General features: G+C 34.8%; 3 protein-coding genes, 1 long non-coding RNA gene and 1 other non-coding gene across 5 annotated transcripts; 2 read left to right on the forward strand and 3 right to left on the reverse strand.

Moving 5' to 3' along the window:
* The first annotated feature begins 214 nt into the window (after positions 1-214).
* On the forward strand, positions 215-321 carry LOC141624896 (small nucleolar RNA R71). Its single transcript, XR_012534700.1, has one exon. It is a non-coding gene; the product is annotated as a small nucleolar RNA R71 (small nucleolar RNA).
* Positions 322-7,607: 7,286 nt separating this feature from the next.
* On the forward strand, positions 7,608-10,941 carry LOC141618533 (protein FAR1-RELATED SEQUENCE 5-like). Its single transcript, XM_074435638.1, has 6 exons — positions 7,608-7,614; positions 8,148-8,585; positions 8,669-9,190; positions 9,290-10,077; positions 10,230-10,675; positions 10,896-10,941. Exons 1-6 carry the CDS (start codon positions 7,608-7,610, stop codon positions 10,939-10,941), a joined length of 2,247 nt encoding a protein of 748 aa, XP_074291739.1.
* Positions 10,942-12,308: 1,367 nt separating this feature from the next.
* LOC141623667 (uncharacterized) lies at positions 12,309-13,722 on the reverse strand. The gene is made up of 4 exons (XR_012533504.1): positions 13,668-13,722; positions 13,285-13,555; positions 12,757-13,191; positions 12,309-12,630 (listed from the first exon to the last, which is right to left on the reverse strand). It is a non-coding gene; the product is annotated as an uncharacterized LOC141623667 (long non-coding RNA).
* A 769-nt stretch (positions 13,723-14,491) lies between these two features.
* On the reverse strand, positions 14,492-16,781 carry LOC141623668 (uncharacterized). The gene is made up of 5 exons (XM_074439800.1): positions 16,089-16,781; positions 15,807-15,990; positions 15,031-15,165; positions 14,804-14,941; positions 14,492-14,692 (listed from the first exon to the last, which is right to left on the reverse strand). Exons 1-5 carry the CDS (start codon positions 16,691-16,693, stop codon positions 14,615-14,617), a joined length of 1,140 nt encoding a protein of 379 aa, XP_074295901.1. The 5' UTR covers positions 16,694-16,781; the 3' UTR covers positions 14,492-14,614.
* A 72-nt stretch (positions 16,782-16,853) lies between these two features.
* Positions 16,854-26,689, reverse strand: LOC141618534 (uncharacterized). The gene is made up of 3 exons (XM_074435639.1): positions 26,158-26,689; positions 17,117-18,333; positions 16,854-16,979 (listed from the first exon to the last, which is right to left on the reverse strand). The coding sequence occupies exons 2-3, from the start codon at positions 17,879-17,881 to the stop codon at positions 16,854-16,856; spliced, it is 891 nt and encodes a 296-aa protein (XP_074291740.1). The 5' UTR covers positions 17,882-18,333; positions 26,158-26,689.
* Between the last annotated feature and the right edge of the window lie 227 nt (positions 26,690-26,916).

Raw genomic sequence — 26,916 nt, forward strand, 5'->3', positions numbered from 1 at the left:
CAATTAAGTAATAGAGTCCACTTCACGCTTTCCTCCTATAGTAGCCTTGCGAGGTCTACTATATTGTGAATTATGGACCGCTATTTCCTCAATCTTGTTTTAAGTTTGATTATTGTCAAATTCGGTGAACATACCATTTGATCCCATGTTGAGAATGTTTCTTGAGTTTTCATAAAGACCATTCCAAAATTGTTGTACCAAGAACCACTCGCTAAGTCCATGATGAGGACATGAGCGACAAATTCCTTTGAATCGCTCCCAAGCTTCATATAAAGATTCTTCATCCCTTTGCTTAAAACCCGTAATTTGAGCTCTTAGCATGTTAGTCTTTTCCGGAGGGTAGAATTGTTTGTAGAAAGTTAGAGCCAACTTCTTCCAAGAGTCAATTCCAAGAGTAGCTTTATCAAGGCTTTTCAACCATTGTTTTGCGGTGCCAATTAGAGAAAAAGGAAATAAGACCCATCGAATTTGGTCTTGAGTCACTCCGGTTTGTGAAATCGCATCACAATAGTCACAAAAAGTTTCCATATGGGAATGAGGGTCTTCACTAGGCATCCCCCCAAATTGGCTTCTTTCGACAAATTGGATAAATGCGGATTTTGCAATGAAATTTCCGGTTAAGTGTTGTGGTGTGGAAGTAAGATTGGGTAGGTTCTCCTCGGTTGGTACGGAATGTGATGAAAACTTAGGCATTGTGGGTTGATTGTGTGATTGATTTTGTGTTGGGTTCTCCTCACCTTCTCTTGCAAAAGGGTTGATGAACTCAATAGTATTTGGTTGAATATCTACAACCTCACCATACCTCTCAAAGTATTTCTAGCAAGTCTTGTATTGGTTGTCAAAGTACTTTCAATCTCGTTATCAATGGGTAACAAGTTACCTTGTGATCTTCTAGACATGCAAAATATCAAACAACTCGAACACAATTAGAACAAACCTTAAGGAGCTTTACTTCCCCAAGGCAAAGAAAGCCACAACTAATAACAATCAAAGAAAATCAAATCAAGTTAACACGGTCCCCGGCAACGGCGCCATTTTTGGTCGGTCCGCTTTGAGCTTAGATTTCGGTTACTTGTCGTTAGGAGCACCTAGACCAAAACAATATTTATAACTTAACAAACAACTCTACTATTAGTAAAGAGGCAAGTAAAGGTCGGATCCCAAGGGACTGGTATTGATATAGGATTTTCGATTACAAGTAGCGGTGTCTAGGGGTGTCACAATTTGGGTTGAGATAAGAAGATCACTAAACTAAATAACAATTAAAGTAAACAAGCAAGATGACTAAAATGAGATGTAAACAATTGATTATAAGCAATTATTGTTGTGATAGGATTGAGTTGGTTTATATCTTACAATCCTAGAAAGGTTTGGGTCCCGGAGCCGAATCGATTAGATTGTACAACACTATCGACTTAATCCTCCCTACTCAACTATATGCATGGTCTAATGAGACTCTAGTTGATTTATGTCTTACAAGTCTCATTGAAAAGGTAAGTGATGGGTAAAAAATGCAAGGATTCATAGGCTCGCATTTCATCAAACATAACATGTGCATAAGTTGAGATCACAACAAGCAAGCAAATAAATTATGAAAACATATTAAATTAAGCATGAATCATCCCCCATGTTGGTTTCCCCTAATTACCCATTAACCCTAGTTAAGGAAACTACTCACTCATTATCAAGTTTAACATGTTAACAAGGTTGTCAATCATATTAACAAAGCAAAACATGATGAATAAATGAAGATGATTAACAATAATTAAAAAGGGATTAAGAGAGTTATACCTAATGATGATTCCAAAATAATAATGCAAAGAATAAAAGAAGTACTTGATGATTGATGGAAGGTTGTCAATCTCCCAATAAACCCAAATAATCTTCAATTACCCAAAATAAAAGATGAACAAAAGAGAAATTAAAGAAATGAAATTTGTATTAATATTTGATTAGAAATTGATTACAAGATTAAGAAAAGATTGGAATGATATAAACTACACTAAAGATTGATAAGAAGAACATGATAACCTAATTAGCCTAATGGGGTATTTATAGTGGGGATTAGGTGCACAAATTAGGGTTACTAAGGGCTTAAATGACGATTAAGTCCTTGAGGAATCGCTCCTCTCAAGAAAAGATGCGGGTCTCCTTTTTGCTAGTCTTCCAAAAATATGTGCATCTTCAATGGAGGGAAGAAGAGGACGTGTTGTCCTGTAACAGAATCCGAGCGTCCAAGGGTCGGGACGAGCGGATTCTCAGGTGGCTGGACGAGCGGCCTTCAAGCTTGGGCGCTCGGATTCTGGCAGTTTTGGACGGGCGTCCCGACTGTTAAGACGCTCGGATCTTGGCCTAACCTTCCTTTTTCTTCTTTTCTTCTTTTCTTCTTCCAACAATCCTCCGGGATCTTGTCGGAGATGCAAAGATTTCTTCATCATTGCCCATCTACTACAATATGTACAAAGGCCTTCTAGTCTTGTCTTCTCTTTGATGCTTGGTCATTAGATTCGATCAATTTCGCTCTATTTTGCCATGAAAATGCAAGGTTTGCACTCCTCTCCTACCAAGGAAACAAAACCTCAAAGAATATGCAAAACAAAGGACTAAAGATAGTAAATGACCCAAATATGCACTAAAAAGCATAGGAACGAGGCTAATTCGGGGACTAAATATGCTCAAATATTGATCACATCACCCCGATGTCAACCCTACCTTAGTCAGGTCTGGGTCACCCAAAACAGGGGTCAAAAACTCATATATTCAACCAAACAAAAACCCCCAACCACCAACGAAAACCCTAATAATAGCCCCCTTCCTGCCGGTCAACGGTGGTTAACGATAGGTCTGGTCCCTCCCTGGTGGTCCACGGTCGAGGTCACGGCAGTAGTTGGTCACATGGTGCTTTAATTTATGAGTTATAATAATTATAAGTTGGGTATGTTATATAGCGAGACGGTTTTATAAAGTTACCTTGAGACGATAATAAAGCTATATTCTCTTCCTCTTTCTTCTATAGATCTCCCTTTATGTGTAAAATATGTGAATAAATCTTAGTATGTAGGTCATGCCTTACTTTTATACTAGTAAAAAAGGTCGTCTTTAGGAAACTATTAGGAAATTACTAATTACCATATGTATACTATTATTATTATGAATATTATTATTATTATTACTATTATTATTATAACATAATTATCGTTTATTATCATTATATGAATGATCGTATATTATTATTACCCACTTGCCATCCCGACTCATTATTCTATTATTTATTATTTTATTATATCATTCCGTCTTTTTCACAATTATTCATTATAAACGTCATAATTAATTATTAAAAATGCTTGAAACGTAAATATAAATTCCATCAAATTACGGAGTATTACATCTTAGATCTAGTTGGGTAATTGAAGATTATTGGGATTTATTGGAGAATTGAAAACTCTTCATCATTCTTTTATTATTCTTTCCTTTCCATTTGTTCATCATAAGTTTGGTACAATTTATTTACTCTTTGCTTAATCTTTGTTTATTGCTTTACTCTTCCACCATGTTTATGCTTGTTAAGATGATTGACACCATTATTAACATGATTTCCATGGTAATGAGTGAGTAGTTCCTTAACTAGGGCTAATGGGGGATTAGGGGAGTTAATCATGGAGTAGATCTTTACTTAATAAGTTCATATGAATGCTTGCTTGTTGTAGTTTCAACTTATGCACATGTTATGCTTGATGAAATGCTTGAATGACAACATAGCATGATTCTCTTATCCTTTCAACAAGACTTGTAAGACATAAACTAACACAAGGCTTGTCATGCATATAGTTGAATATGGAGAATTAAGTCGACTTGTAGGTGTCGTAAAGTCTTGACCGACTCGGCTCCGAGACCCAAAACTTCATAGGAACTGTAAGATATAAACTAACTCGATTCCACTACAACAATAAATTGCTTGCATCTATGAAACTTGTTTATGTGATCTCATCATGATTCCCCTATGAACCCATGATACCCAAGTACTTTTAATCAATTGTTTACACCCTCATTTACTTATCTTGCTTTGCACTTGTTTACATTTCCTTTGTTAAATAGTTTAGATAACTGTAACACCCCGGCCCAAACCGGGTCGGGAGCGGTTACTTATGATAGCTCACCAGGCTGTGTACATGGCCCACAGATCAACACGGGTCCTTTATAGCGTATTTTGTCCTCACTCATGCGCATCCCGGAAACCTTCCCAGGAGGTCACCCATCCTAAGACTACTCCCAGTCAAGCATGCTTAACTTTGGAGGTCTTTCGCATGGATGACCATAAAAGAAAGTGCACTTTGTTGATATGAGTAGTACTTCCAATCCCTTAAAGCACTAGTCATTTAAGCCTATAACTGGACCTCTTCAATTACCGTGGGGTGTTACAGTCACCCCCACTTGAAGAACGCAACATCCTCGTTGCGCCTGGGAGCATAACCGCTAACCCAGAATCCTCCCCCGCTAGGTGTGTGATCACAATGGAGCGTATAACCACTTTGCCTCCATGAGCGTATAACAAGCGCCTCGGATCACCACACGGTCGCGAGGTTGCTCGATACCACTTGTAACACCCCGGCCCAAACCGGGTCGGGAGCGATTACTTATGATAGCTCATCAGTTTGTGTACATGGCCCCTGAGATCAACACGGGTCCTTTATAGCGCATTTTGTCCTCACTCATGCGCATCCGGAAACCTTCCCAGGAGGTCACCCATCCTAAGACTACTCCCAGTCAAGCACGCTTAACTTTGGAGTTCTTTCGCATGGATGACCATAAAAGAAAGTGCACTTTGTTGATATAAGCAATACTTCCAATCCCTTTAAGTACTAGTCATTTAAGCCTATCACTGGACCTCTTCAATTACCGTGGGGTGTTACATAACAATCTCAACCCAAACTAAATTGTGACTTAAATGCATAACTACTTGTATTTGATAGCTTAATCCAATACCCATCCCTTGGGATCCGACCTTTACTTATCGCTCTGCTAAGGGTAGTTCGTTGAGACTATAAATATTGTTTGAGAGCGTACAACGATACGTTCATCAGGAAACTTACAAAATGATGGAAAATATAATGTATTTTACAGAGACGTTACTGCCGTATTTTCACTACAGAAAATACAAGGCTACTTATAAAATGAAACAAGTCATTTTCTTTCTACAGGTAGTGAAAAGAAGCATTCTTTTTATTCATTACATATCTAACAAGCTTTCCTCTGCGTCAATACTCACTCCTTATTAATTTCCAGCACAGAAACCTGAAAAAATATAAAATAACGGGATCAGCCAAACACAGGCCGAGTACGACTCTGGTTACCTCCACCAGCCTTATGTCATTTCCTTTATTAGATAACAATTTTCATCACCGTATCACCCGATACGATACTTATCACAACCCAATATTTTACTAAGTACATGTCTGGTACTCAAAGACATTATACCTTTATCATTTTTTTGGTGAAAATGTAAGCTTTTATATCATTCAAACCAATACAACCATCACATTTAGTTCAAGTACATTTCAGATAATATAACTAGCTCAGCTAAGAAGTTGCCTAATACTAAGCCAATTAGAATCTCTCCTTGCCAGAGGTAGTTTCAACTGTCCACGCACTCTGACTTTGATAGACATTTTCAGCAGGGACATCACATATCCTGGAGTATGCAGCCTCTGATCTATTCGTGCATAGTTCCTCTCTTACCATATCAAGTATATTAGTCCTGCCAAACAGGCCATGACTTCCCTTCCACTGCAACTTTGTTCTCCTACGCATCTGCATACAGCTTTGCCGAGTGAATTGGGTAGGAAAGGTGACACCCAGCCACTCACTGAGCAGACCCAAGGTCCCTCTACTGTATGTACAAGTCCAATACAAGTGATCCAAATCCCCATTTTCAGTTCCATATAAACAGCAGGTAGTATCAGTACACACTCCCATTCTTTGTAGTCTACTCCTAGTCAGAAACCTTCCCCATAGCATAACCCACAAATGAAAAGAGTGTTTGTGTAAAAGAAAATTATTCCATACCAGTTTGTGCCAACCTACCTCAACATCAGTACCAGCCAACCACTCATACCCAGCAGCAGGACTGTACTCCTTGTCATCATTTAGCCATTTATCATCAGTATAAGCAGCTGAGAATCGATCCTTCACTTGACAGATTTTCCTCCAAGTCCAACTTGTATTATTAGAAGGTTGATAGCTTTTCCAAACCTTTATCATTTTAATAATAATATAAATCACATTATATTAATATCGGTATACCATTACTGAAAAGAGAACATTACGGAGTAGAAACTCCCACCGGGTCTAAGACTCACCTCCATGTACACAGGATAAGAATAATTTCCCATGGGCCAATGCCCCTCAGTTAATATATAGAGCCAACGCCCCTCAGTTTATATGTGGAACCAACGCTCCTGGAGCCACCACCCCTGGGGCCAACGCCCCTTCTGTGTACACAGGTTATATAATAATGTCATCTCAATCCAATAATCGTATCTCAAATGCTTTAATTGGCCAATTATGTATTTTATAGAAAAATACGAGCATAACAAACACTACATCTATATAATGGTAGTTATAAGAGATTCATGCATGTATACGATTTTCCTAAATAAGATGTCCTTCTTTGTCTCTTTTTCTACGTAATGGTCAATTCCTTTTTCGACATTCATTAGTACCATGCAGATCCTCATGACATTAGTCGACTTCTCTTCTAACGTAGTGGTGTATATATATATATGTATATATATATATATGTATATATATATATATGTATATATATATATATGTATATATATATATATGTATATATATATATATGTATATATATATATATGTATATATATATATATATGTATATATATATATATGTATATATATATATATGTATATATATATATATGTATATATATATATATATATATATATATATATATATAGAGTCGGGATCCGGTGAGAACTCCTAAATATTTGAGGATTGAGGATTAGTGAATACAATATCACTGGTTCTTCAATACAATATCACGAAAAAAATTAGACTTGTCCAAAAAATTTTTTTTTTGAAAAAAAAATTTTTTTTTTTTTTTTTTTTTTTGCTCATTTGTTTTTTTCGTGTGATATTGTTTCGAATAACCTGTGATATTGTATTGAACAACCTGTGATATTGTAATGAAATCCTCAATCCTCAAAAAGATAGTGTATACTCACATGATCTCATTCCTATATATATATATATATATATAGAATTGGGATCATATGAGTATTACTCATATATTTAGGGATTGAGGATCAATCCTAGCCATCTAAAGTAATAGATCCTACGTCTTATATTTCACACATAGAATTAAGGGTAGTTTGGTAATTTCGTTTCTTTGTATATATACCCCCTGCTTCCCTAATTTTACCCAGTTTTTTCAGTCGCCTAATTTAATCATCAATTTCTTTCTCTCTCTAAATTCATCTTCCTCGACATCCATGGATTCCTTCTTTCTCCTGCTTATTTCTTGCACGCTTCGTTAATTTCTATTTCTTATTAAGGATTACACTTGTCTTCAATCTTAGTCGCTATGTCAGGTATATCTTCTTTCTTTTTGTTGTTATTTTTCGTTGATTTGTTAATTTCCAGCTTTATTTTGTTGTTATTTTTTGTTTTTTTCCACATATTCGCTACGTTTATTATGAATTCATGTTTAGATTTATAATTTTCAGCTTTATTTTTATGTAATTGTTGATTTTTTTACACATATTTGAATTTTTCATCTTTTTTCCGCTTTTGTGTTCGATTTTATGTCTAACTTCCTCATATGCAGCTTTATTTTAATTTACTTGTTGTTTTTTCCTACATATGTTTGCATTTGCTAGTGTTGTTACTTCGTTCTACTGAATTTGTCTATATTTTTACTTTTCTTCCGGTTTTATTGGTGTACTGAATGAAATTTCAAGTTTCATACTGTTTTTGATACCTATATTTTCAATTTTCTCTTGATTTTGCCGTCATTGTAACTTACTGTTTACTTTACATCTGTTTTCGGCTGTTGTAATGCATTCTCCTACTATATTCGTTTGCAGATCTTGAATCTGCTTTCACAATATTACAATAATAACAGTGATTCAATATAATATCACCCCATATACAATACAATATCACAACTATTACAATACCAAACTTTGTCCCCCCTACTGTTTGCTGTTATGTTTTGAATTGCTTCTTATATTGCATTCTTTTGAGATCTTTGATAGTTGTGTACCTTCTTCTGGATTCATCTCTCACGATACTAGTGTGTCCCAAATTACTTCTATTCCACGCATTGAAAGTCCTCCCCCACCTACGTCTAATGATAATCATTTTGCTGAAATTACTTCTACTCCCCGCATTGAACAACCTTCTGTTTCTTATCATGAACATCAACTGTTTTTGGAATCCACACCTGGTGGTACTGAATTGTGGTCAAGAAATGTTGCAATTCAGTTTAAACCTCAACTTGGTCAGATTTTTGCAAAATTGGAAGACGCTATCAGTTTTTATAATGTCTATACAGAAGCATGTGGTTTTGACCCTAGGAAGTCCTCTCAAAAAAAAATGCGGATGGTGCCATCTTTTATAAACTTGTTGTCTGTAATCGTGAAGGGTTTAGAGATGGTAAGAAAAGGAAAGCTATTGTTCATGATAGTGTAGTGGAGCAGCCACTTATAAAGCTGTTTGATATTAAGAACAATAAACTAACTAGGATTGGTTGTGATGCTATGATTGAATTTCGCCTTATCAAGGATGTTTATGTTGTAACTCAGTTTCGTGAATGGCATAATCATCGTCTTTGTTCGCTCACAAATCAAGAATTTCAAAGAAAAAAGAGACACCTTCATCTTTTTCATAAGAAGGCAATTATTGATCATTCAAAAGTTAATTTAGGTCCTACATCGGCATATAGATATTCTAAGGAACATGCAGATGGTTATGAGAATGTTGGTGCTCAATTGATTGATTTTAAGAACTTTGGAAGGGATATCAAATGTTTCATAGGAGATAAAGATGCTCAATTGTTTATCGATAATTTCGAGAACCTCCGTCAAACCAATCCAGGGTTCTACTTTGCTTATGAAGTAGATTCTTTCAAATGTTTGGTTCGTGTGTTTTGGTGTGGCCTTGCAGGCACGTCGAAATTACTCTTCCTTTGGTGATTTGGTCAGTTTTGATCCAACTTACGGTACAAATAAATATTCTATGATTTTCATTCCTTTTACTGGGTAGACCACCACAAAAGATCTGTGACTTTTGCTGCTGCATTGTTGTTTCATGAGGATGACGATTCATTTAAGTGGGTTTTCGAGAAGTTCTTAGACGCTATGGGTCAGCGAGAGCCGCAATGTATAATCAGTGACCAATGTCCAGGAATAAAGAAGGTTGTACCCAAAGTTTTCAAGAAGGCTAAGCATAGATATTGCATGTGGCATATTATGCAAAAGGTCCCTGACAAGATTGGAATTACAATATCCAAGGAGACTGATTTTGTGAGTCGTTTAAATTCTGTTGTATGGGACTCTGACTTGGAACCTGCAGAATTTGAACGGAAGTGGTTTGACTTAATTGCTGAACATAACTTGCAAGCAAATTCATGGTTGTCATACATGTATAAAAAAAGAAGGCGATGGATCCCGGCTTATTATCGTGATATTCCTATGGGGTGTCTTCTCCGAACAACTCAACGATCGGAGAGCCAGAATAGCTTTTTCAAGCGTTTTGAAAATATACATGGTACACTTGTTGAGTTTTGGATGCGTTTTCAAAGCGCCATGGATCAACAACGCCATACTCAAAAGCAACATGATCGAGACAGTGATTATACTTTACCCCAATTAGCTACGTCTCTACACTTGGAAGCTCATGCGTCCAAGGTTTATACCCATGCTATTTTCAAAGATTTTCAACAAGAGGCTACTGCCTCCATGTGTTCTCTTAGTGTTGGTGGCTTCACACCACCTGTCGATGGTACAGAGGTCATTGTTGTTACTGACGCTAGAATGCAGAAGAGTTATCAAGTAGTGTTCAATTCTACAAGCACTCATGCAGAATGTTCTTGTAAGTTGTTTAATAGGAAGGGTATTATTTGCAGACACATTATTTGGGTTTTCTCTGGGAAACAAGTTAGGACTTTGCCTGATAAGTACATACTTATCTTATTTGGACAAAGAATGCACAAAAGATCCCTCTATATGGTTCACATGGTGAGTTACTTGACGACTTTGATGCCACTGATGTAAGGAAGCTGGAGATGTGCAAATTATGGTCAGAGTTCTACTCAACTATCAGTTTGCTGAGAACTATGCCTAACAATCAGATCACTGATCTTGCCGACACATTGAAGCAATTTCGGGTCAAACTCAATCCACAAGCACAGTCAATGACAAAAGAGCAGGAGTTGGAAATGCTTCTTGGATGTAGTTCCTCAACTGAAGTGAGGATTCTACCGCCTCGTCAGGCAAAGAACAAGGGTAGTGGGAAGAGAATGATATCGACAAAGCAACAATGCATTGCCAAAGCAGAGAAGCCAAAAAGGCTTTGCAAAAATTGCAAACAATTGGCTAACCATGATAAGCGAATCGCCCTCATCCTTTTGTACCTGACATCGAGAATCAGGTATGCTACCTAAATAAATATATTCTATTACATTCTTTCTATACGTAAGATGCCATATGATTTCTGTTTATGAGTTTTATTTTTGGAATTGTATATACTTTTGATATTGAGCGATGACGACTACTCGCTGTGCTGTTTATGATCTTAATTTCAAAAAGTGTATCAACTGTGCTTGTTCATTTGCTGACAACTACTTGTTGTGTTGTTTTGCATTTTTCAGGGGAGTTCAGATGATGATTGACTACGTTAGGAGGATTCTTTGTTGATGAAGATGATTCATGTTCATCAAGGTCATCCAAATCATTATTTGTGTCGTCGGCTCTTGGTTGGAGGATTCTTTGTTGATGAAGCTCAATATATATAGTTGGAGGATTCTTTGTTGATGAAGCTCAATATATATAGGATATACATGTCATAGTTTCATTACTATTATAGCAATTACACTCCATACGTTAGGATTTACGTAGTGATATAAGTGTGATATTTCATTGTTAGGCGTCGATATTTCATAGTTAGGCGGGTGATATTTCTTCCATAGTACTTTAAAACAGTATTATCAGTGTCTGATATTTTACCGTACATGTCGTGATATTGCATTGTCAGTCGTGTGGTATTTCTTAAATAAAGATTCCAAAATGTATTATCAGAAGTCTGATATTTCAATGTCCATGTTCTGAACTTGCAAATTAAAATGAATGTGGTGGAATATTGATGACGATGGTTTTTTAAATGTACATATTGTGATATTTCATAGTTAGAACTATGATATTGCATTTGAAGTATAATGTGATATCACAATATACCGAATACAATATCACACTTGTATCAAATAAACACAACACGTATGACAATAATTTCAGTATTCTTTACAGTATCACAGTCTGTTCAATACAATACCGCGTAATATTCATTTCAAAATTTTACTTTTTTGGGGATAATTATTATCCTCGCAGTTTCTACAATATCACATGATATCGAATACAATATTATACATGTCTTAAATAAATATCACAAGTGAATAATTATTATCCTCATTTTTAGGGCATACAATATCACAACATAGCGAATACAATATCATACTTGTCTTGAATAAATACCACATCTGACCCATTAATTACAGTATTCTTTACAATATCACAACGTATTCAATACAATACCACATAATTAGACGTGTCATGTGATACAATATTTTAATTTATTCAATACAATATTAGCTGTCCTTCTATACAATATCACGGTTTCTAATAAAGAGATTTCTCATGCAAAAATATTCCGAGGCAACGGTGATAGGTTACAGTATTGTTTACAATATCACAATGTATTCAATACAATACCACATAATTAGACGTGTAATGTGATACAAAATTTCAACTTATTCAATACAATATCAACTGTTCTTCTACACAATATCACGGTTTCTAATAAAGAGATTTCTCAGTCAAGTGTGACCAATGTTTGTTTAATAAGAGTTACTATATCACATGTTTTTGCCTTTTCCAAATAATATGTCATTTTGAATGCTGTAAAAGTATCAATTTCACCTAATGTACGATTTGAAGTTTAAATACCACGAATTACATAATACAATCTCACAATGCATTCATTCCAATATCACACCTGTAAGATAAACTAATTGATCAACAAATAGCTGCATGGACCCTTTTAAAATAGCACATTAACACTAATTTGATATATCTTCATTACAAAACCTTATCAAACGATCTAGATTGTACCATTTTTGTCTACCTATTACAAATCAAACTCCAAACCCATTTTTGTCTACCTATTACAAATCAATCTGACAATGCATTCATTCCTAAGCCAGATTACACACTTTCTATTTTCCTACATTGATGCCTCGTCCTCGACCTCTACCTCGACCTCTTGCTCTTGCATATTGTGCAACTGTTTTGATCCTCTGACCACCACTTGTGTTTTGCCCATTGACAATATCACTGCAATCCCAAATATGTTCACCGATTAATATATCTCCATAGTCAAATAAAACAAAAAACGAATATCTTTACAAAGTAATGACATTATTATATCCGATTAGCCATTTTATTATTTTATTTATTTACCTTTTAGGAGAATTACGAAGAACATGCATTTCAATATTCACCGGCTTTTGCACATCTTCACCCTTGCCTCCTTTAACAGGTTTTTTGTTCATTGATGAATCTCTTTTCAGTTTCAGTTGAGGCCAGACTTCTTCCTTTATTGTTGTGAACTCTGCTACTTTTTGAATGACTTGTTCCCTAATTCTATTTATGTCAGCCAAGACTAATGCTGCTGCCATTTCTGCCCAATAGTATCTGCGGCCAACCTTTCCATGAAGATCTGCTTCAAATACTTCTCCCTCATACCTTATCATGTGCAGCATTAGAAAAGTGTCGGATTCTTTGTTCTTTAGTTCGGTTTTGCCATTTGAAGCTTACGTTAACAATGTTAAATTCTATTATTTCTTCAGCTTTCGGCCTTTTCTTTGCTTCCAGATAGTCACTCATGCATGAAGCCTGACACATTTGAAGCCAACCATCGGATTAAACCCACATATATTAGCCATCAATTTCTCAGATTTCCATTATCAACTAAAGCATTCAACTTACCACAATATCTGCCGGTTTGTAAACACTTGTATCTTCCCATTTATCATAGGATGTATTGTCTAGGACTTCAACCTTTTCTTTGTTAAAGTTTATACAAACACAAAAGTAATGGTCTTCAATAGCATTGTACGAAAACAATCTCAAATTTTGTCAAGTTGCATGTACCGTTGTTTGCGGTAATAAAAGTATCCCAAGCTTCAAAAATCCTCATTTTATGAGTTTCATCCTGACTTTCATCACCTCCTTGTTGATATAATACGTGAACAGCATCCTGTTTGCAAAATAGTTGTTTATCAATAACAGCACATATTCATTGTAATAATATTAAATTTACAATATTTTACAATCAAATATCTACAGTACTTGTAAATAATATTGCATACCATGTGACGAAGTCCAGAAGCTTGATAAAGTTGTTGTCTTTGTGGTCCTTGTACTCCATGTCATTCAAGTAGGTGTGCCCAACATTCAATCATTTTGCTTGTGACATTCACGTTCTGTTGTATTGATAGTATATCTTCTCTGAGGAGTTTTGCTTCTTCGCCGTAGACAGCAACACATTCACTACAAGCAATTGTATAGGATGACCATTAGTTAAAATATTCTTTCCATATGCTACTAAATAAATGATGGACATCAGTTAAAATAGTTGAGGATATCATAATAGTTTTCAATCTTACTCTATAGAGAATGTGTGGTCGTCCAATAAGCAGTAGTCAAGTACTTCTTTTCTTACTTTCAACAAGCTTGCTAAAAGTGCTTGATTGTTCCTCATAAATTTGGATACAACCTGAATATCACCAGCTTTGCCACAGTTGTATGTACACCCAAGACCATCTGAATTTCCTTTTCGACGGCTACCCAAGACACTAGTATTGTAATCATTGTCGTCTGGTCTTTTCAACCCTAAAGAACATTCGGGTGATGTAGTTTTGTTTTAGTACCAAATAAAATATGTTGTTTAAGAAAAATGAGCGCTTAAGTAAAAGTAATTAACCTTTGATTTTTGACTTTGGTGTACAAACTTTCTTGATTGTTTGCTTTTTCTTTTTCTTCCTCTTCTCTTTTCAGCCTCCTTTTTCCAACAGATTGGTTCCAACGATTCCTTTAGTGTGTCGAACTTTTGTTACAAGTATCCATTGTTTGGTCCTCGTATGGTTATAATCACTTTGAAAACCAATTTGTTGCTATCTCATTTCGATATAATTTCCTCTTCATTTCATCATTCAAATCACAATCAAATATTTCCCCATTGTAAAACATCATGTGCAGCATCATAAATACCCCACAGTCCAAGTTAAAATCCTTTGATTGCCACTTGAATTTCTTATTAACTAAGGGAAACATTTGCACTTTTTCTCCTTGCTTTAAACCTTTCTTTGCACATGTAACTCCCAAATGTCTTTGCCTATACATTTTTGACAACAATCAAGAATCTCATTAATGTAAAGAAAATTCCTCCAATTTAATAAAACACATCAATTATAGTTTTGCAGTAAAGTTTGAGTTTAAGACTTACAGCCAACTCAGCAAGGTAAAAAAACTCTGATTCTTCGAAGTTGTCATAAAGCCTATTGTCTAAGTAGTCCACTGTCTCGTTTTGAAAGTTGATGCATATACAGAAATAATGTTCGCTTATCAGCAAAGGCAGGAACACCTAATAAAGTTTGCATGAAAAAATTTTATCAGATTAATCAGTAAATAAATGGCATAACACAAACAATTTTAACAATGCTATTGTCTTACCAGATCTGAATTTAAGTTTAGTGGCTGGCTGCAAACATTTTGCCATATATCCCATGCTCCAGCTATTTCTTCAGTAAGTGTTTTTGTCTTCTCAAATTCTTCTCCATTTAGCATTAAGATTTGTTCTAAAGGTGTCTGTAACATTGCAATAACACAATAGGTTCCTTTTAATATTAATCAATATTAAAATAATAATAACTGTCTTACAATACAATAACACAAACTCTTCAATAAAATATCATACTAATTTGAATTTTTTTTCCATAAATAGAAATACAATATCACAATATATCCAATACAATATCACAACATATCCATGTTCACAACTAGTTTTATATTTCATCCAATACATTATACAATATCCCAATGTAATACAATATCACAGCTACTTGCAATATCACAACATTTACAATACAATATCACACTAATTGAAATAACACAAACTCTTCAATACCATATTAATCAATATTACAATAACAATTGTCATACAGTACAATAACACAAACTCTTCAATACATCATACTAATTGACTTAAATTACAATATCACAAATATCACAAATATTGCATTACAATATCACAATATTACAAATATTGCACTGAAGAAAAAATTGACTTAAATTACAATATCACAAATATTGCATTACAATATCACATATTTTTGAAACAATTTTTATCAGCCATGGTTTAAATTTCTTTTGCAGTCCTGAATTAAATTTTTTTCCCAATAATACACAGTTTTCAATAAAATATCACACTTTTAAGAATTAGAACTTACGGCATGTGCAAGCCCAAAGAAAATCCTTTTTGGTCCTGGTGCTTCTTGTTCCTTTTTTGACAACTCATTCATCAAAATTGACCACGATTCAATCACAGACGACTCAATCTTCACATCAGGCAATAATGATTCTATATCTGATCTTGAAATCACATGGTAAGTCCCATATGTTGCAAGTGTTTCTCTGTCGTACATTATCAACCAAATTAAAGATCAATTTACTAATATGCTTAATATAGCAGTAAGCCTTTTAAATTTTAAAATGTTTGAAAATGGACTTACGATTTCTCAATTGTATGATCATGAATGAAACAATAATCCATGACCTCTTTCCGTTTCTTCAAAACTGATTCAAACAACTGTCTATTTCCTAGCAAGAATTCTGACAGTAGTCTCATTTGCTTATCTGGTTGTCCACATTGTTCGGTACAACCTAAGTTCTGAGATACCAACGATGCACATTCTGGTATAGTCTTTGAGTGGAGCAAATAGTCACTAAGTAAACTCCTTGACTCACTTGTTCCTCCTTTTTGAACACTTGTTGTTTTGCTTTTTTCATTTTTGTCACTTGCATGTGCAGCTCTTCTCCTTGAATATACGACTTCCTCACTAATTTCTTCATTTTGTACATTCACATCAGCTAATATCTCATCCAAATTAGGGCACTGTTTCATATCCCCATAAATCATGTCATCAATGATTACTTGAGAATCCGTTTGGAGGTCTTTATCAGTACAACCATCGTAGGACTTGTCCAATTCTTTATACTGAGCTTTCAACATATCAGTCCATACGTCGAATGATGGCATCCCTTGTGAATAATCATACATTTCTTTTGCCCTCATTACCAAACCGTCGATAAAGCTATGGTAGAATGGATCTTTCATAAAAGGTAGTGTTTGATGAATTTGGCTGCCAAATTGATCTTTTTCAGTTGTATTTTCTTCTACCTTATCATCATTGTCATCAACAGTTTTTTCACAGTCTCTTCTCTGAGTATCTTCCTTGGGAGGACATTCAATTTGCTTCGGTTTTATCACTACCAGTTCATCGATTTTGTATCATTTCCAACAGTCCAGCTATCTTTGAGTTGAACTCTTTCATATTATCAGTGTATCTTTTGTAAAACAATCTTTGAATCCTCGTCATTCTCAAAAAAATTTCATGAATTTCCTAGCATTTTTAAAAATCATAATACAATATCAATGTCACATCTATCAATTAATATTGTAATACTAGTAATACTAATAAGGTTTAAGAATATCAGAAACATATCTCAAAAGGTAACACAGTTATAAAGTTTGTCTTACATCTAATGCCCTTCCTCTTATTTCTTCGTCACTTTGTATCCCAGGAGGCAATTTGATCAACATGTATCCCTTTGGTATTTCAGTTTGAGTCTGAGGTTGAGTTTGAGGTTGTTGATCTTCTTGATAACCTGGTTGCTCACAGATAGGGTAAACAATTTTAGACGGGACAGCATTCCCCAATGCACATGTCGCCAACTCACTTTTAGCTCTTTTTGTCAACTCTTTATGATCCCAGTGTCGAATAAGTGGTAGGTTGTGGGCTAACACATCCCCTTTAAAATTCACCCTATGGAAATAGCATATCACTAACACAAGTATGCATCCAGTAATAGTACTTGTTTTTTTGGTCCCCTCCTTAAAATTACCAACAGCCTCTACCAACTGCTCAAAAACATACAAACTCCGGTCATTGTTTTTTATGTTTGGCACATCTTCAACAGCCCTAAGCAGTTTGAAATCCAGTGTGTAATTTGTTGTAGGTGCCAAGAAAATAGACATGCTATATAAAACAAACAGCTTCTTGAAATCATCACCCGACTCATTGCAACTCATTAATCTATCATGCACAATGTTCAACTTAATAGGGTCTGCCTTACTCTCTAATCCAAATTTTCTTCGCCACTCAACTTTCAATTCATCATCAGTGATAACTTTGCAATTACCAGTCATAGTTTTCTGCACCCTAGCACCAACCCTAGGAAGCAGGAATACATCATGCACATCAGCTTTGCTTAACAAAAACTCGATTTTTTTCGCCCTAAACATGTAGCTGGTAGGCTTGAAAGCTTTTATATGCAATTCCACAATCCCTCTAGGAATCTCCTTAATAAGTTTTAAATGCAATAAGCCTCCAAAACCAATTTCTTCCACTGCCTACTTTTGCTCATCATTAAGCTCGCAAATAAGCTCAAACAGCTTGTTTGGCCTACATTTTGTTACAAATTTGTGCTCACTTTCATGTTGACCAGTTCCTTTTTTGTTTTGCTCAATCACGTCCATAATTTCTAAACCCTCCTCATTTTCATTGTGCACAATCATTTTGTTATGATCAGAGGTATCTCCTGTCACCACATTTGGAGCTCCCTTTGTTGGTTTTTTTTTTTTTGTGGAGTCTTTTTGGGACTTATTATCGTTTATAGCTTTTCTCTTTTTGCAAGGTTTTTCTGTTGGAGTTTCTGTGAGTGCCAGCGTGTTCATGACTGTATTTCTTCAAAGACCTGAGACAAATCACGTCAGTACAAAACAATTTTTGCATAACACAACAAATTCAATACAACATGAATTTTTTTTCCACGTCTACAAATACAATATCACAATATATCCAATACAATATCACAACATATCCATTACAATTTCACCGCTAGTTGTATATTTCATCCAATACATTATACAATATCAGAATGTAATAGAATATCACAGCCAGTTGCAATATCACAACATTTACAATACAATATCACAACTAGTTATAGTATTACACAGTATACATAATAAAATCTCACATCATTTACAATACAATATCACAAGATTTACAATACATTATACAATATTAGAATGTAATAGAATATCACAACCAGTTGCAATATCACAACATTTACTATAATACAATACGTTTTTCTCGTGTTCTTCATCTATTATCTGTGATGTTACATACAAACGCAAATTAAATGAATTAGAGAAATTTTGCGAAGCAGTAAGACACACAAACACGATCAATAATATGAAAGTAGATGAAAAATAATCGATTTTATCAGTTAGTTCATGCGAATATTTTTGCATGAAAATGTTAAAATAATTGCACAACATTTTTCGGATATTTTTCGGATATTATATGCATGTCTATGTTATAAAAACATCCGAACAAAGATTCAGAGCAAATATATTGAATACTTAAACCAATTGATCAATTATTTTCTGGAAAATATACCTAAAATGGAAAATCGGAAGAATTTAGATCAAAAATTGTACCTGAATTCAAAGAAAAATGCGATGATATGCAGCAATGATTCGTATTCCTTCGTAATCTTGATTGATTCAACAATTTATCAGTATTTTTCTTCGATTTTTTTTTTTCAATTTTTAGAGAGACAGTTGAAATATGAAATATGAAATATGAAATATGAAATATGAAATATGAATCGTCTTATTTTTGCGCGTTTTTGTGTTTTGTGGTTTGATTTTTTGCGCGTGGTATTGTATTGAATAAAGCGTGTTATTTCATACCGTCCTCAATCCTCAAATATTTAGCCGTCCTCACGAGATCCGCCTCTATATATATATATATATATATATATATATATATATATATATATATATATATATATATATATATATATATATATATATATATATATATATATATATATATATGGTGAGTTATGAGTTAGGAAAATCTCAGCCATTAGATTAAATTAGAGATGAGTGGCCAAGATTAATCTTAGTTGTAATATAAAAGCATTGTTATTTAGTTTATTTTCTTTTTTTTCTAGTGCTACTCTTTTTTTTTTACTTTAATTTTTTTATCTCTTTTTTTTACGTCGTGTTATTACGTTTTTTTTTTACAACTTTGATTTTTTTTTTCTCTTATGTTTTTCTCTAATTTTCTCATTATGTTACCTTTTTTTCTTTTTCTTTCTGTACCAAATTTTTTTTACTTGAAATTTTTTTTACTCTTTTATTTTTTACCTCGTGTTATTATGCTGTTATTGTGCTTTTTTTACGACTTTTATTTTTTTTTTCTTTTTTTTTACCACATGTTATTGTGTTATTATTGTGTTGTTATTGTTATTCCGCTGTTATTGTGATGTTATTTTGCTGTCACTTTGATTTTTTTTACGACTTTGATTTTTTTTTTCTTTTTTTACCACGTGTTATTGTGTTCTTATTCCACTGTTATTCCGCTGTTATTGTGATGTTATTCTGCTGTCACTTTGATTTTTTTTACGACTTTGATTTTTTTTTTTTTAACGTGTTATTGTGCTGTTATTCTACTGTTATTCTACTGTTATTCTGCTGTTATTCCGGTGTCACTTTGATTTTTTTACTACTTTGATTTTTTTACTCTTTTTTTACCGCATGTTATTGTGCTGTTATTCTGGTGTTATTGTGATGTTAATCCGGTGTCACTTTGATTTTTTTTACTACTTTAATTTTTTTACTCTTTTTTTTACCGCATGTTGTTGTGATGTTATTTCTGGTGTTATTGTGACATTATTCCGGTGCCACTTTGATTTTTTTTTACGACTTTAATTTTTTTCTCTTTTTTTTACCACGTGTTATTGTGCTGTTATTCTACTGTTATTCTGCTGTTATTGTGGTGTTATTCCGGTGTCACTTTGATTTTTTTTACTACTTTGATTTTTACTCTTTTTACTACGTGTTATTGTTCTGTTATTCTGGTGGTATTGTTATTCTGGTGTTATTGTAATATTATTCTGGTGTTATTGTGAGTAGTGTGTCCCTGTGTTCAACATCTGAAGCCTTCACCACCTCTGATGTTAAATTTACTATATTACACCATTAATTACAGTATATATTATCTCAGTTGACTGCCAAACCATCATAGACATTTGTTTACCATTTTCGACACTTTGAGATATACAATTTGAAAGGAAAAGAACAAAGTTAGACACAATATTGAATAGAAGAGTTAGTTAATAGAGAGATGAATGCATCGACAACGTGGGAGGGCCCCCTTATTACTACTTTTGCTACACCAAATTCAGTTCACAATTCTAATACTCATAAAGGCTCGACGACAAAATATGACCATTTAAAGCCGAGCTTACCAAATAAAGCTGATCCCGAGCTCAAGAAGGCTTCGACTGTAAACTCTTTGCGCCCTTTTTTTATTTGTTAGTCATAATTATGATGGTTTTTCATCAGTTGTTATTTTTATGTTCTGTAGTTATATTTGTTATCACAAATTTCAATTTTAATTTAAATTTTTAAAAAAGGATCTGAAATGCCTAGACTTATTGTTGGGGTTGAAGGTTGTGAGCGAAAAATGTATGTAGAAAGCGAAGAAGTCATTCATCAACTACTAGTTCCTCTCATAATTGCATCATAAAAATCAAAAGAAGAAAATCATGTTTGAATATCATAGATTCTGAGCTTCAAAGCATGTACAAAGAGAATCTAGTACGTGTCATTAACTACTAAGCACAGTATGTACATCCTAATTAGTACGTACGTAATTCCTACAAAATTCAATTCATTCATCATCTTACTTGTATGTATTAGGTAGCCCACTTTGATGCAGTATTTCCTTGTTATAGTCATCTAGTATGAGAACCTCAGATGTCTGTTATGCATCCGAGCATGACGCGTAATCTACTCCCACCGCCGCAAAAATCTACCGCCCAATTCAACCAAACACTAACTAAATCTAAATACAGTATATAACAAGTTCCTCCATCATACTGACAATGCACCCTTTATATCCTTCTCTTTAATACTCCATTTTTCCCAATCATAAAAAGGCAAACAAATGTTTGGATTGGAGAAATCACAAATTCACGGGTGAGAATGAATGTAACCACCTCTATCACGAATTACAAAGTGAATGCCAAAGTTATTTCAAAGGATAGACCCCAAACAGGCAACCAGAGAAAAGTGCGTTACCAAGGCCTGCTACTGCTAGATGAGAAGGCATGTTTGTTTATTTTACATGTTTCTATTGCTCTGCAGTCCCACACTATATAACACACTTATAAACATAACTAACACCTTGAGCCGTTAACTAGAAAGCTATGATAGTTTAGATGCAGTTTAGTGTTCATCGCCACCAATCGTCATTGTTGCACAACAGCGGCGCACGTCTCAGACGAGCTCACCAATCAGCCACCAACCTGCAATTCCGAGTCCACTTCACCAATTTCATCTCAGACAACCACCATCAACCACCATCACCTGTGCGTTCGCTAACCGCCGTCAAATTCCGACTGAAATCAGGCGAAATCCATCGTGTCAATCTCATTTCCAGCTGACCCCAGGTGCCATACATCGATTCTAACTCCAGCTGCCACCAATTCGACTACTACTGACCCTTGTCTCACATCGTCAATCACAACCTCAACACCGACTATCGAGCGAAGTCATGGTCAAAAGCGAGGCTCAATGGAGTAAACTGAAGGGCATAAATAAATACAGGAGCGAGATTGAAGGGACGAAGAAAAACAAGTAAAGGTTGCAAACCAAATTTATAATTGGATGATCGATTAAGGCATCATTTTTTAACTTCGAAAACGGTAATAGAATCGATTTAGGGAGATTTCAAAGACTTAACTTGATCCATGATTGTTCTGTATTGATTAATTTGCAGAATATTTAACGTTTGTGATTTGCAAATTTGGGGTTTTCTTGTTGAGAAGTACGAGATTGAAAGTTAGAGAGAGGGAAAGAGTCGGTGTCTATTTCGGGAGCGAAGTTGGTTTTAGATAACGTAGGTGAGATAAAATCTAGATCATTGATCTTCGTTTAATCTAATGGTCCAAATTTGTGAGCACAAAACTCAGAACTCACCATAAGAATCAAACTCACGAGATCCCGCCTATATATATATATATATATATATATATATATATATATATATATATATATGTCAATAAGCCTAATACCCAAACTATTCTAACCAAGAGAGAGTCAGAAGTATATGCAAGGCGTGGAATTTAATTAGCCGTGACTCATCTTAATTAATAATACCCTTGAAAACTTACTTTGCTAAGCTAACTCTTATGAAACTTACGTAAAGGTCACATGGGGATTGTTATTACCATTTTTTTTATTATCAACTAGCTAATGGAATTTTACTAAGGATAAGGGTTCTTAAAAACAATAACATTAATAATTTAAGGCTAGTATATTACCGTCTTAAGCATAATTATAACGTGTGAACAATCTAACAGCATTTCTATAAAATTCATAGCCCAAATAATATAAACAATTTTGACAAAAGCAATTTATTATGACTAAATAAGACGGTAAATAAATAATTTTAACGACGAAGGGTCCCGAAATCGTACCTAGATTTGGTGAAAAGAAGTATTGTTTTTCTCTCTTGGTATTACCCTATTATTGTTTTCCTATCCCCGTATGCTAAAGAGTTCCCCACTTGATTGTTTGTTTGTCTACGCTTGATGGCTCCGTTTGTTTCCTACTTTTCTAATGTTCCCTTCATTTTTCATTTATCACTCGGTGAGGTGATAATAATTACCACCCCTATAGACATGAGGAGTCACTAGGTAGTCTTACTTGGCTTTGTGAAAAAAAAAATTCCTTTTACTTTTTTTTTTATTGTCATAATTATCCAAAGTAGTAAAAATTTACGACATAAGGAGAATTTTACGAGTTATTATTTATACGAGTCTCGGCTCCTATATTCTTAGTAGATTCCTAAAATGGAGCCATTTTTACTAAACAGGAAAATATACGAGTCTATTCTATAAAGTCTCGGGTACTCCTATTATTATATAATTCCTAATATATATATATATATATATATATATATATATATATATATATATATATATATATATATATTTTAAGTTATTACAAAAGCCTTCCCTTCTTACCTCCTGGGTTTTGATCTCATTTAATTACCAAGTTTGATCAAGCTCATTCATTGAGGTTAAGTCAAGCTTTACATAATGTGACCATTTAAATTTTTCAATTATTTTTTCATTGAATTCTACTTTGTTGTTTATAAGAAATGCTCTCAATTTTAACTTTATTTTTGATTGTTAAAGCTTCTAGATTTATTTTACATGTTAAACCTTGGAGAGTTATTTATTCGACATTTGTTAGATTATCTTGTACTTACCCATGATATCTCCAGCAGTAGTAATGGCTATCAACATAGTAAAGATTATAAATTTCTCAAATACTTGTAACTTGTATGGGTACACTGTTGTGTACAAACTTCGCATTAAATTTAATGAATAATCAATTAATCATCGACAAACTCCAAGCACCCTAACATGTGTAAATTCATCGGCAATCCAATCCCAAAATAACAAATTGACATCAGTTCATCGGCAGCCGTAATCGCCTTCTACTCTTCTCCACACAAAAGTAGCAAAAATAATAGAAAGAAGCAATCTCCAATATCCATTAGCTGTAGAATCTCATATTCACCTCTCTTTGCCATAAGTTTCTTAGTTATGTAAAAGTTCAAGGCAAAGAGCTTTTGAAGTGGATATTCTCATTTTGCAATATGACACAAAAGACTCTCTCATCCGAGTATTAATTTGCTCATCTTCATTGTATCATTTTCTCACAAATTGAGACATTTCTCAACAATCTTGATGCACTAAATCACTTCCAATGATATTTATAAGGACATGTAAAAGGATGTCACTACAAGCCTGCAAACCTGAGATACTTAAAATCAACCCTAAGTTCGATGGGAAGGTAAAACTGTATATGCAAATTTGCAGCGTCTTTTGGATTTACTTATGCATTAAATTAACGGTAGATTAATTGGAGTAACCGAAAAAAATGTTGGTTGTGGTTATATACATGACCTTCCATTTTTGCTGCTATTCTGATAGTCGGTAAACAGCGGTTATACTTAGTGTGGGGGTTAGGATTGAGGGGAAGTTGAAAGAGGTTGGAGTAATGAAGAGGGAGGCGGTGGCAGTAATTGTTGTCGTAATAGTGCCTTCTTTTTTTCTTTGGCAGAGTGAAGCGGTGGACATATTATGCTAAGGGTCATGATGTGGCAGTTTGTATAGATGAGTATTCCTACATGTCAAAATGCTTTGTGGGTTGTTTGTCTTTTTATAATATTTATAGATTAATCTATATATATTATAATATTGCCAAAAATTCATCTAGTGTGTGACTCTGTAGGACCGACTAATACTACCGAATCCTAACTCATATAGGACTCAGACTACAAGCGGCTCCTAGCAGAACATTGTAGCCACATGGAATTAATCGGTTATACAATATTTCGGATATATGGGCAAACTAACTCCTTCAGAATAGACGTGAGGTGGTTCGGGAAATCGTCTCACATTCGGGTCGCTCCTTGCAGTTTCCCACTCCAAGGCGGGCGTACACGTTTATGACTTGAGGAGGAGGTATTCGTGTGGCGTCACTAATCTGGTCACGGGTACCTTTTCGAACTGCGGTCCGGCTGTTGGGGGCGGTGTTGCGATGCCGTCACTGGGTTGATGAGGAGTTGGTGTTAACATTGGAGGAGGAGGTGGGATGTGTACATGTTTCATACATTGCATTACAGTTAGTTATATTGTGTCATGAGTATTTGTATTATAAGTTAGTTATATTGTGTCATGAGTATTTGTATTATTAAGACTGACGTACTGTCACCTTCTTTAATTGGGGTGGCTTGTGATGAAGCATATGGTATTTCCGGTCATATGGGGAGGAGTCAGATTGCAGGTTAGATATGATGATGATCGGGATATGGGTCGTGCCATTGCCACTCTGAGTCTAGTGGAGTAATCACTATAGTTGATGTAGACTTTATTAGAGTCGTTTGATGTAGTTGAGTTTGTATAATGTATAATTCACTCTGTATTATTCACTTTGTGCAATTCATTTAACACGGACTTTAACAATTGTTACTTAGTTGGAGTTTTAATTCACTACCTCGAGCAACCGAAATTGTGACACTCCTGATTACCTTGGCCGGGTAAGAGGCGATGTTACATCGGGTACTAGTGACAATAACTTTCCAAAGGGTCTTAATTAGGCCTCTCGGGGCAGATGTGGAACCGTTGTGAGCCACCCTCAGGTGGGAACCAAATTGTGTCATTGTCAAGTGGTAGTCTCTCTTAAGGAGACGAAATGATACTTGACCCACATCCGAACCTTTTTGGTCATCGCTTTCCTGAGGTTGATAAACAAAACTACTAAAGAATTCATATGTCAGTGAAGCATACGTGTATTCAAGTATGGTAGCTAACCCTACGGTTCCGTTCCATTCAATAACTCAACTATGGGATTTCGTAATCCCATTTGGTCTAAGGAATTGACATTTATAAATCAAGTAGGAATAATACAAAATCGATGCAAACCTAGCCCGTTGCTCTTGTGTTGAGAAGACGACGTCAGGATACGGATTAAAGCCGTCGATTGACTCCCATACCACCATTGTCGTAGTTGCTCCGTCTCCATTACCGTTCCCACTTTGACTACTACCAGTACTATGTTGACCCGAACTAGAAGATTGACCGCCCTGCATAGCCAATTGACTGCTACGACTGATCATTTGACCACTTCGTGAAGTGGACTCGGTAGCCTTCCTTCTTTTTTCTCTACCATCCATTTTTTGAAATTAATCTCATGAACTCGTAAATCTTCATTAGCACTCGAAAATCGAAATCCCCGAATTGATTTTTACAAACCCTAACCCTAATTCGAATTTATGGAAGAGAATTGGAAAATTGGGTTTATTTGATGGATAAGTTGGATAGATAGAGTTTGTGAGTTTGATTTTGAGAAAGGTTTGCGAGACTTGATGAATTAATTGATGAAAGATGATTTGGTGAGGTTGGAGAAGAAGGGTTTTGCTTTGAAAGGGAGAGAGAGCAGTGTGTCGAGGGTTTTGATTGTGAGGGAAATAAAGTGACAATCTATATATATATACATAAAATCTCATTTGTGAAGGCACGTATCCGTCACTTTGGAGTGACGGATACCATTTTCTCTCACAAATGACCCAAATAGAGGAGAGAGGGAAGCACATGGAGGTGCTCTCATCGTGTCCCCCCTATTCGTTTTATGAGTGGCATTACCCGTTCGAGCGATTTGAGAGCGTCCACATCATCAAAAAT

Source organism: Silene latifolia, chromosome X (genome assembly GCF_048544455.1).
Source record: "Silene latifolia isolate original U9 population chromosome X, ASM4854445v1, whole genome shotgun sequence".
Lineage (NCBI taxonomy): Eukaryota > Viridiplantae > Streptophyta > Magnoliopsida > Caryophyllales > Caryophyllaceae > Silene > Silene latifolia.